Source organism: Oryzias melastigma, linkage group LG12 (genome assembly GCF_002922805.2).
Source record: "Oryzias melastigma strain HK-1 linkage group LG12, ASM292280v2, whole genome shotgun sequence".
NCBI classification, from domain to species: domain Eukaryota; kingdom Metazoa; phylum Chordata; class Actinopteri; order Beloniformes; family Adrianichthyidae; genus Oryzias; species Oryzias melastigma.
Window position 1 is genome coordinate 20,335,224 of NC_050523.1, and position 12,872 is coordinate 20,348,095.

The window sequence follows — 12,872 nt, forward strand, 5'->3', positions numbered from 1 at the left end:
TTTAATTCAATGCAGTGTTTTGGTTATCAAACTCTCTTTTTCTGTTTTTGTTGTTTTGCTTTTACTTTTGTATTAATATAATAATTGTTCGCTGCTTCTTTTTTCTGTCCTCCCCTCTCTTAACTCTAGCAAAAAAAATAGAAATGTGCACACAGATCTTTGAAAATCTTGTTCATAGTTACATCGTCTGGAGAAACAAACATGTAACAAAGAAAACGTTGAGTTCAGATTGTTGTTTTTTTTTCCCTCCAAAAAAGCAGAAAGCCACTCCAGAAATGAATAAAAGGGAAAAAGGGAGACGTTTGCTGGAGCTCTCAGACTTTCTATTAGTCGGTCGCCCCCCTTCCAGGTGGGGCCTTGCTCAGCTAAGCTCTCCACCCCTGCTGAGACCTACAATAGCAGATTGGCAACCATAATACCACAGCTTGCTTTATCTGGCTGAATTAAAACCCAATTGGCAAAGGGTTATGGGAATTGCTGGCACACTAAGAGCTTTAAATTTATGTAATTTTTTTTTTTTTTTTTTTNGGAACCATGTGTGCGGGCGCATTTTAGGGAAAAAAGGAAATGTAATCAGATGGCTAGAAGCTCAAGGGGTATGGTTCAGAAGATTAAACACTGACCTAATACATCTAAATTCAGGACTGTTGTTAGCCTTTTAGTTGAACGCTGTTTGTGTGATTTCTGAAAGGTAAAGTGTGGGAATCTGTGTGTTTAACTGAGCTTTCCGTTTTGGTGCTGCTTTGACTGAGGTGATGCAAAGACCCCCCTGATATGTGGTGCATGCATCAGCCATTTTATGGCAAAAAGACATCAGAAAGTATTATATGCAAATGGGAAATGCATATTGCTGGGATACTTTATTTTTTTTTCTTTTTTGCTTGGTGGGAACAGAACAACCTGGTTACTTATAAAACTGTTATGGACAAGCTACACTGCCATATATTACGTAACAAGTGTTCATCCCACCACGGCTGAGAGCAAGAGAGCAAAGTTGTGATGTCAAAATCGGACGGGATATAAAAAGAGGGTATTTTCTGACAGCAGCCAGATTATGGTGAACCTAATCTGCTTCTATGTGAAAGACGTAATCCTCTAAAATCTAATTTCTCCTGATCACATTCTCCAAATACCTCTTGGTGTTGATACACATCAGTTAAAAACCACATGAAAGTGAAAGTGCAGAAGTCAGGGTTGCCTCATGTTGATGTACGGGGAAGACGGCAGGGTCGGAGGACGCAACAGAGATGGACGCAGTCATAAATAGGAAATAAAAAAGAGTGGACAGGAGTGATGAAAGAGGGAGGGAGTTGTTATCTCCACACACCCAGCCCTCATGCCAAAGTGTCTGTATTTCAGTGCATGTTTGCTCACGTTCCTGTCTGTCTCATATCTTCCGCATTGACAGCTGATGGGAAGATAGCTCACAAAGTCAAGGTAGAGGCTGAGACCAAAGCCTAGGAGACAGAGAGAAAGCTCTTTACACGTGACCCTAGCCGTATCTCTGCTTCCTACTACAGTCCTCGTGCAGGTTTCTCCTCTGCTGTGGTGCAAGGTCATGTTTTTAGTCTCCTGGGCTCGCTACCCCACTCATCAAGCACATGCATAATACAGTAGATATATTGTACATGCTGACCCGCTAGATTCCTGAGGGAAGCACTTTTGAAGTTTGAGGGACAGAATCTCCGAGTGAAGCCGTGCGACTCTCCAACCATCGCCAGCCTCCAGTTGGCTGTGGTGTTCGCTTTAGCTTATTTTTCCAGGAAGAGTTCCCTGGATTTGCGAGTGTTTTTACTGGATTTTCTGTTTTCCTGAGCAGCACTCAGATTCAACACCTGCTTTCACACTTTACCAGATGTGACAGATTCTTGCTGCCAAATACTGAAGTCAGGAAAAAACACTAATTAGCTCAGGTGTAAAAACCTCTTAAAAAAAATCAGATACATTTATGAACAGCCTGTTTTTGTTCTTTCTTTTTTATATGATGTTTTCTACTAGAAAAACAAGCTAAAAAAAACCCCATCCATTTATGTTTCGATTTATGCTTGAATTTGTAAACTCTTTCACATTGAATGCCATGTTAGAAATATATACAAATGCACAAGTTCATTAACCTTTTTTCTTTTACCTTTGTTTGTTCAAAACAGATTCATCTGGTCAGGTGTCCTCGTCACTGCTGGGCTCACCCACGTCCCATCGAGGAATTCACCCATCTCTGCTTAGTCCAACCACCATGGGGCCTTCGGGCCCGCTCCACTCTCCTATCAACAGCTTGAGTTCCCCGATGAACGGCCTGGCATCACCCTTCTCGGTTATAAGCTCACCCATGGGTCCCCACTCTCTAAACTCACCAGGCATGGGCTACGGTCCCAGCGTCAGTCCCCAGGTGAGGCTCACAGCTTAATCACACTTCTGATGTCGCACACATGCGTTGTGGAAAAATACACAAGGGGATCCAGTCAATCACGCATACAAACTCACGCTCACTCCTAAGGGACATTTTAGAGTCGCCAATCAGCCTGCAAAGCATGTGTTTGGACTGTGGGAGGAAGCCGGAGTCCCCGGAGGAAACCCACGCATGCACAGGGAGAACAGGAACACTCAGTATAGAGAAGACCCAGCCTGGATTTTAACCAGAGCTTGTGAGGCAACAGCTACACCACTGTGCAGCCTTATCTGACCAGGCTAAAGGCAGTAATCCAAATTGTACATCCTCAGTTAAGTCATCTACTCTAAACAGTATAAGGTGCACTTAACTCTAGAACACTTTCGCCATAAAAAGTTACACCATCACTTTTCCTGGGTAATTTTTACCCGATATAATCTACCCAATAAAAAGTATTTGTTATAAAAAAAAATCAAACTATGACAGCACTTGATAAATTAGAGTAGCTTTCTTTTATTTTCAACTGTGGTTTATGTAAGAAAATTGAAAATATAAGCATAGAAGGATCCTAAAAACATGCTTGAAAATGACAGAAACTTTATTAATGTGACAACAAAAAAATTCCTAAAAAAAATGATACTGGAGACTTGGTCTTTGGTCCACCCATTCCTGGGACATGTATGACTTTACCCAGGGGCCCATGACATTCAGAAAAATGCAATATATTCAAAATCATGTCAATACTCTTGCTCGGGTGAAAATCACCCAGAGATGGTGCGGTAGGGTTAAAAGCCTTAATTTTAGTTTTTTAAATACCAGTGCACCCCATAATCCAGAGTGCCTTATTTATGAATCAATCAATAGTTGTACTTACTGTTGTCAAAGCAATTTTGAAAAAGTAAGAGGCACTTTGTCTAAATGTCTTTGTTTTTTTAGGAGTTCCAATCAAATTGGGTGTTGTGAATACACTAAGGCAGCTAACCCGTTGCAGTGTCGGACTGTTTTTTTTACGTATTGCAAGTAAAGTTGGAAGTTAGTGTAATAACTGTGGGATGATGCCATTATAAAATCAGGCGACAGCTGGGCAGCCACTGGGCGGTGGCAGCCAGATTGCCGACTGGAAGATGTGCAAATGTCTCTGGACGGCAGCCGTCTATATCAATGGCACCGGTCAGTAGCCCGGGGGTATATAAAGAAGCGGGCCTGCACGCCTGACATCTACATTCAACAATTTTCAACAAAATTGGGCGGTGACATGAAATCTTGAATATTCTGCCAATGCTTCCCCATCAAGCGATGGTGACAGATATATTTGTGGCATTATATATGATATAAGTTTAAAGATAAACCATTTATTAATGGTGCTCTTCATAATCCGATGGGCCCTATTGCTGTTGTTGTGGTTTAGAATGCAGTGTTAACATTACTTTTTTGTTATTCCTCTGTCCTTTCTTATGAGGTAATAACAAAAAAAAAAGAAAATAGTGGAACAGTAACGCTCACCAAGGCTGTTTTCCATCCTTCATAACAATACTTCTGCCATGCAGAAGTGACTGTGATTCAATGAACATCTTTTTTATATCACCACTGCGTGAAAGCTGCTTATGTTCAACATTAGCATATTGTTCTCATTTCTTTCTCTGCCAAAACAACTAAAGCAAAAATCCCCGTAAAATGACATTTAGGTCAGTATTTATGGTATAGTCCTCAAAGAGAGCAATTTGTTAGTACTGTTTGACTGATACATTTTAAAACTATAAACAATTGCAATCTAAACAAAACCTTTTTCTGTATGGTATCCAGTTGTTTTATTCTCAAAGACATGTGTATCCTTCTGCTTTACAGTACCTTGTTTCTGTCTTCACTTTATGCTCCCATCCTTTAAGTATCTGACTAGCAACTATAGGGAATATTCTTTTGAGGTTTTTGCAGGTGTGCTCAGTTTTTCTAATGTTTCTTCGGATTAAACGTCAATAAGATTATGTCTATGTGAAGGTGCACATCCATGGAGAGGTTTGCAGAAGTTTCTTTAGGTTACTTTTAGTTTTGACAGATGACTTGATTCACTTAAGTTCAGGAGCTTTACTTTCTGCTCTACTGTCACGTCAACGTTCTGGGAGAGATTTGTGTTCAAATACAGTCTAAATTTAAGTTTGTTTGTTTTCTGTCACTAATATTAGTAAAGACATATTGCTTTGCATGTTTGCTTGTCTAGAGGTCATCATTGCACCTATAGGTGAACAGAAATTATTACAGACCTGTGTATAGTGTGGTGCTACAATCAATGATGGTTCAACACAAACCCAAGCAGGATGTTCATTAAGGCTCAGTTGGAGAGAAAGTTTGCAACAAATGTACGGCATAGAGTTGTAAGCAGTATTGTTGTGAATTACATAATGTGGTGCTTCCTCGACATGCACTTCACTGTCAAAATTATGAGCAGATTTTGTGAGTCACTGGAAAAACAGATATTTTTTTAATGATAGGAAATATTTGAGTCAATCGACTTCAGGGTTTGCAGGAAGGAATTCAGGTTTGTTTATTTCAATGTAAAAAAAAATCTATCTTAATGATCAACACACAAGAAGAAATTTTGGAGTATTAGATCTATGCAGCTTTGCTTTCTTAAGATTTGGTGAGGTATTTACTAAAATAACAAGAAGAACGTGTGTTTTACTGGACCTAGGATTAAAAGCATTTCAATTATTTAATTAAAAAAATTATCCATCTTAAAATGATCGGTATGAAATCCTGTAGTCCATGTATTAACTTTTTAAGTAAGTTTTGCTTGTGGATTTTTTTTTTCAGAATAACTGTTTTCAGTTCTTGATGTAAGAATGAATGACAAACAATTAATGAGTAAACTAATCAGAATTGTGTCCCTATCCAGTTTAAATCATTAGTAATGGGAAAAATATTCTTTAATACCAAACAACTTCAATGGAAACGCTTTTTTCTAATTAAATGAGTCACCTGACCAACAATTGAATACAGGGATGCACAACAAGAGATCCCACAGCATCACACAGCTCATCGAAAGTTGATCATGTCATGAGGAATTGTTGGATCCACAGCTAAAAAAATCACCAACCACCATTTCCCAAAATCACTTCATCTGTAGCAGCTCCCACGTAGCTTACCTTTCTATGGGTTCAATAAGACGCTGATGTCTCCTATGATAGATAATTAGCTCTAGTGCCATGGCAGGAATTTGAATGTATCTGCTGTAAATGAAGTATCGTTAACATCTGCCGTCATGTTTTTGAATTACTTTTTGCGTGAGTTTGTTTGTGTTTATTCTTATCATTATGATATAATAGAAGTGTATTTGCAAAATTAATTTTTTTTTACATTTCTTAGAATTTCCATAAAGTTTTGCGCATAATGAGCATTCAGTCTGTTGTGGCCTTAGAACCTTATCATAATTAGTTCATTCAAAACTAAATCCAAATTATTTCTCAAGTACCAGGTGAATTCCCAATTCATTTCAGTTTAGTAGTATTTGACAAGTTGTTTAAAAAGTAAAATCATGATATTTAAACCCCAGTAATGATTTTCTCACCAGTAAATCCTCAACAGCAGGAACAAGCAGCTGCTATTCAAATCAAACAAATCAAATCAAACACCCAATGGTGTACTATGTCTTCAAACAGCACTCTGTCTCTGAAGTGCTCATTACTGTGGCTTGGATTTTCACACTACTGTGTATGGACACATATAATTTTCCTAAGCTGGGCTCCAGCACATGTTGGTCCTCCTGTGACCCCATGGCTCAGACAATCAAGCTCTATTCAGCTTAGATCCTATAGAGCTTCAGCTCTGTCACTCTTCATTCAAAGTCTGAGGCATGCTTGTCACTCTCTCACTTTACATCTTGCATTCTTCGCTTCTCTTTTCTAAGTTTCTTTCTGTCTAGCTGTCCTCATCCTCCATTTTTTGTTTTTATCTCTTGTCATTGTTTCTGTTTTTTCTCTTTCCCTCCCTTTTTCTTGGACTTCCATCAGAAAACGCGGGTTTCTGATGAAGAAAAACACACACACACTCTCACAATTAAGACATCAAAGCTGGCGTTGGCCCAGTTTCTGTCTGGAGCCATATCTGAAATTAAAATTCTTTCCAACACAAAGTGCCTTTGCTGGCCTTTTTGTGTTTATTGATAATTGTGTTGTAAGTAGACCGACAATGCACGAGCATTCGGGGATGGGCTCTCCACGCCGTTGTTAAGCTTATCTGCACCTTCTTAACCAAAGTGTCCCTCGTGTAATGGAGTTAAGAGAGGATTAGGGGAACTTTGAGAAAGCAGACGGAGTCTTTTATTCCTAGAAAGCGGACGTCCTTCTCACCATCACTCACTTTTGTTATTTTTCATTATTTGACCGTTCTCTCACTTCTGCCTGAGCTGCCTTTCATGTCCCACAACTACTTTGTATGCAGGTTGGAGACGGTTGATCAGCCTGAATTCCCTCTACAGAGTGATCATTCAAATAAATAATGGATGTATTATGGCTGTCATGAAAAAGATCAAAAACTGTCTTGTAGCTTACTTGAAAGAAAGCCTCCACAAAGAAAATGTAGTCTGTTTTTGACAACATATGTCCACGCTGAGATTAGTTTTCAGTATTCTCCACATATAAAACAAACAAAAAAAAAGCAAGGTTCACTACATCAACATTTATTCTAAAAATCTATTTTTTTTTCATTCCACATTTTTATTTAAGAACGTGCATAAAATTCCTAAATTAGGCTGAAATTCAGCTAAGCTGTGCAGCTCTTTCACCGGCGTTTTCATTAATGACAGCCGTTTACAAATATCCACAGAAATGATTGGGCAGTGAGGGTGGCAGCACCAGCAGGGCTCTGAGGTCAGACTGACATTGTTCGCTGTTGTTGAGGTTACAGTCTCAGTTTCACAACAGTTACACCCTTTTGATAGACGCCTGTTCAGTAAGTGCCTGCTTAGGCTGGGTTTTAAGTGATGGATATCCAAAACTTTTGATAGAAAACACATTCTTTCTTTATTTATTTTTATTTTTTTCAAAAGCATGACTAAAGTAAAAGTTACATTTTCCTTCAGCTCCAATTTGAAATCCTCTCGACATCTGTTTATTCCAGGGGTCTGCAACCTGAGGCTCCAGAGCCACATTGGGCTCTTTTACCCCTTCACTGTGGCTCTTTGGTTAAATTAAAATAAAAATGTTTTATCTAAAAAAAGTAAATGTAAATTAAATAAGTAGTGAAGTTACAAAAAAACAAAATCAAACTTTATTCAACTTATTTACAGACAGTTCACGCATCATTACATGAGGTCCCTGACTACGGTAGGTATTATTCAATAAGAATTCATCAAGTGGTGTGGCTTCATAGTTTACCAAAATTTTACTATAACACTTGGATACATTTTTGGGGAGCTGCATCTAAAATTCAATTTTATTCTGTTATGTTTTTTTTATTACACTTGCATTTACATAGATTGCAAAATTAAAACCTCTTAAAATATGTTCATGATACATGACCTTTAGATAAGTTTAGGTGACTTCAGATTTACTCCAGTTCAAAGATCCTTAATTTTGTTAGTGCTGCAGATTTGGTCGTTAGTTCAAAATGTGAAAAGATTTGTTTAAAATGTGTGAGTTGATTTTTCTTTAACATTACACAACATAGTGAAAATGGGACATTTTCCCATGAAATGTAGTGATGTAAGGCATCATCTGAAAATGTTACAATTACTGAGATTAATAAAGTGCTGAATATTGATATGTCTCCTAGCTTTATGATTTTTATGGTGAAAAAACGGTCTTTACATTGAGGAGTATCACTATTAATAATGTATAACTACCTATAACTAAGCAAATTTGATATTTCACAATGGTAGCCCTTCGTATGACTCAGTACCCATGAAGTAGCCCTCAGTTTCAAAAAGGTTGGTGACCCTGATCTATAGTATACTTTCTATTCTTATACTAAAGTTACCCCCTATATATATAAACCCAATAAACTTCAGGAACTACTTTATGTTAAGGGTTTTGCACAATTCATACACTTAAGGTGACATAATGGTTTGTGAATATATTTTATTTTTTGGACATTAGCAGAATACACCTTCTAAAAAGGATCAATGACCTGAGATTTGTAACAAGATAGCTATGAAATATACTACAGAAAAGAGATTGAACAGTTTTTCTCCTAAGCATCAAGATAGATGTGAAGACATTTTTTCTTACTGTCTTATAGGTGTTCACATGAGTGACCAGCCGTTAATGCTTCAGAAACTGAGAATAGAGGCGTTTTTTTTGTTTGTTTTTTTGTCCAGAGAGAGGAACGACAGTTTGGTGTGCCATCAGGGTGCAGAGGTTACAGATGGTGGCACTGCCCTGTGGTTTGTGAGGCGTGGAACGTCTTCTAAGATGTGAATTGATTCAACTGATCCAGGTCACTTACTTTTCACACTTAGCTGACTTGCTTTTTTCTAGAGCACTTAACTGGAACCAGGTCACAACGTAGGCACCTCTGTATTTAACCGGCCAGCACTAAATACAAGACCCTGCTTATAGGAACCACAGACACATCACAGGGAGTCTTTATTTTGACATTTTAACAGGCACATATGGCAGTGTGTCATCCATAAAATATACTCGTATACTGGATTTATTCATTTTCTCTTTTTGCTATTGTCCTCCAGAAGACCTTGTTTACTGGGAAAAGCACATCACACTCTTGAGGTTCTAGAAAGTCTGTTTTTTTTCTGTATCAGAAAAATGTAATAATGAAAAACAGCTAAACTTAATCGCCTTTCACATGAAAGTTGTAGCAGACATACCAACGAAAGCCAGGAACAGGATTATCAAAAGTTCAGCTCTTACAGGAATCCCGTATCCCTAAAAAACCAAACCACATGTTAGGAGAGTGACGGTCCTTTATCCTCAGCCAATTCCTACATCTCTGAGCAGCAGTTTTTCTCTAAACCGAGCTTCCAGACACACTGACATGCCTTTTCTTTTATTCCTTTTTACCATCGGTGACAAACTATGTTGAATCTCACATCTTTTCCGGATGATTGGTTTGGTGTACAACATCAGTAAGGAATCTTCGTCTGGAGGTGACACATCGTCTGAAACCGCATTAAACATATTTTGACAAAAGGCTTAGATGTGCCTCAAAAACACCCACCTTGTCTTTTGTTTAGAGGCTTTGCTCTTATAAGACATGTCTTCTCTTGTTTGTGGTATATGAAGGTGAGCTTGCAGAACCCAGTTTTTCGGTATGTGGACGAGGAGCTTTGCCAGGCCACAACCCTGATCAAAGATGTCAGTTCTTTTGTCTCTGGGGTTAAACTTTGGGGACCATCTCTCAGTCGCAGACACAACAACTCTTCAAGCAGCTGGAGAGAATTATATGCAACAGTTGGAAATCATTTCTCACTTGCTTGCAGTGACAATAGTGAGACTTGTCTGGCTGTTGTCTTTTCCAGAAAAAGGGATTCTTTATCATGAAAACGCAGCAGAGTCCAACGTAGCATTTTGTGGCTTTGCTTATACCCATGTGGCTTCACACACCCGAGACTTCCCAGCAACCAGGACTTCTGTGTCTTTTGCTGTGATTTAAAAATACATATAAAGCTGGAGTCAATTGAAGAAAAAGGTGAAAATGTTTTACAAGAAGTGGAACATGCACTTAATAAGTTATAAATGAGCGGCGTCGGTGATGTCATGTTCCAGTCCTGAGTACGCCGTGTTCAGGCAAGAGTCGCTATGAGACCAAAACACAAAATACTCCAGAGGAAAATGAGGCAGACTGACTTGAACCCGTTCCCTTAGCAGGAGGAATAAAAGCCCATTCTATAACTGCAGGCTTTGATGGACCTCGTCAAAGTCACTCTGCATGACGCGAGTGCTACATGGCCACACAAAGGAACTGCACACAGATTCCCAGTGGAACCGTTAAAGCTCTCTAATGTCGCTGCTGTCTCTGTGTTCCAATTAAAAACTGAATCAAAGATTTTTTTTTTTTTTGTCCTTGAAACATATTCAGAAGGAGGTTTTGAAAAGTCTGAAAGCCGTGAAAGCAGATATACAAATGAGGTATACTTGTTGTAGAGTAATCTATAATGGCAGCACAGGCAGATTTCTTATTTCCTTCATTTGCTTTTCTTTGACTTGTCGCTATTTGTCTAAACATACCACATGCCATCCTTTGCAAGCTGACACTGCAGTATGTAGTAGGAACAATGCCAAGACCTGTTGGTGAATTCCTACGCAAAGATGAGCAATTTAGTAAATGGCAGCTATTAGTGATAGCAGCAGAGAAGTTCGGTTTAAGTTTCATGAAGCAGTCTGTTAATCCAGGCTGTAGACATTGTGGTTTAAATGCTTCTGTGGCACACTTTTATTTTAAAGCTTGAAATAATCCCTTTAGGGCTTTAATTCCATCTGTTGGTGTGATCTTACTGTAAGACTGCAATCCGATGCCTTCTGTGGAAAGACGTGCACGCCTTGGCATGTCACTGACTTTTGATGACACTTAATAAATGTCTCACTGGGATTCTTTTGTTTCGTAGCTTTGGATGGATTGTAGGTTGTTTGTAAAGACAGTACATCTGTCTATGAAGTGGGAGTAAATGAGGGGCTATTCCTTATGACGACTGATGGCTAACCAATGATAGCTTCTATTAGCTTACTTTCACACAGTACGTCTTGTCACTGGCAGGTTTGATTCGCACCAGAGTTAGTTTGTTTGGATTTTCAACTTTTTATTTGAGTTAATCTGAATCCTAAACCAAACCCTGATCCCCAAATGTGAGCATAAAGAACAATTCAATAAGAAGAGATATAAGGCATTTGCATAATATTTGCCAGTAAGACTGTAGATGTGTGAACCGCAGATCCTAGATGCTGATGGCGGTTAAAGTCCAGACCATCACTCAAGGTGGAGAACAGGGTGGGGCAGCGACACCTAACTGTAAGATATGCAAAGAGAGACGTCCATCCATCCATTCATGAATGTGAAAGCAAGAATGTGATTGTGATTGGTTGAAAAGAAGGCGGGTTATTTAGCTATTGGCTCAAAGTAAAGGCTTAATTGATAATGGTATGTAGTAGAGTCACGTTACAACCCAATGTACATAGATGTAAGGGTAGGTCTTTAGATCTTCTTTTTTTTTTTTGCACCAAAGCTTCTCAAAGTGGTGGTGTTGCAACTGCATGATAGAAAAAAGTTTTAGTCTTTACAAATAAAAATAGCTCCAGCGTGCCAAACTTAAAAATGTCAACACACAAAATCAGAAATGGTAAAAAAAATAAAATAATCGAAAGTAACACATATAGCGATGTATGCTATGTCCAAATTACCACCCAAATCCCTAAATACTAAAAACCTATATAGTGCGGGACTATAGTGCCCTGGATTTTAAAAGCAATTTGGACACCATGTTAACTTCTTTACTTTTGTTTTTCTAAATTCCAGATATGACGTCACAGATTTCACAGAGTGAAAATCGACAATACAAACATCTCACAATGCCTATAAATGACTCCACTGTGTTCTGATGACGAAAATGTGGATAAAATATTACATTTAAGCACTTTTTTTTCCGCCAAAATTGTTCGACTGCATTTCATTCTGGTCTATATTCGCTAATGTAGTGAGCATTGATGCACGCTAGTTTTTCGCAAAGACTTCTTGGGAATTTCTAGTGCACTCGATTTTGGAATTGTAGATTCGGACATCACTACAAAATGGCAAATGCACTATATAGTGAGTAGGGGGAAATTCGGACATAGCTATAGTGTTTCCTCACTATATCACTTTTAGCAGTCTCGCTGTTTCATGGATTTTTTTCAGTGCAATTTTTGCTTGCTTTTTTTGCTTTTTTTTTAGCTAGGTGTTCTGATTGGCTGGAGAACTTGTCAATCAATCTCCTCCATGCCGTGTCTCCTGTGCAGATAGAGAAATTCATCAGCTGCAATCAGGTCTTCGCTTTCATTCCATAATCAATTCTATAAACCAGGGATGGGCAACTCCAGGCCTCAAGGGCCGCAATCCTGCATATTTTCTAACATGTTTTAATTGGCTGGACACACCTGAATCAGGTAATCAGTCATGAGTAGATCTTGGATACCTGGAAGTCATGCAGACACAGTGGCCCTCGAGGTCTGGAGTTGTCTATTCCTGTCCTAGACGTATTTTTCTATGGAGGTTTGAACTTTGAGATTTTAAGCAAGACAGAAAGTTGTAAAAATGTTCATGTCTGTCTGATAAAAGTGGATATAGTGTGCAGTGAGGGGTTTTACATGCTTAAAACATCTGTAACTTCACAGATTTCACCTATCGTGAGTTATTTATGAAGCGTATCCCCAACGATAAACAAGGAACACTGTATGTATATGGATTAAGGCAGTGGGGGCCTAAAGATCAACGTTTCTCTGGTTTGTCTACCACTTTATTCAAACTTGCTGAACCCTGTAACTTAGGGAGGTTCTTCGCATGAAAA

At 38.6% G+C, this 12,872-nt stretch overlaps 1 protein-coding gene across 3 annotated transcripts in view; it reads left to right on the forward strand.

Annotated features, from left to right (window-relative positions):
* rxraa (retinoid X receptor, alpha a) overlaps positions 1 to 12,872 on the forward strand; it is a 197,634-nt gene that overhangs the window by 149,765 nt on the left and 34,997 nt on the right. For all 3 annotated transcript variants that reach the window (XM_036214525.1, XM_036214526.1, XM_024298832.2), the window contains exon 3: positions 2,148 to 2,386. In XM_036214525.1, coding sequence (XP_036070418.1) covers positions 2,148 to 2,386 — 239 coding nt within the window. The remainder of the gene's footprint in view (positions 1 to 2,147; positions 2,387 to 12,872) is intronic.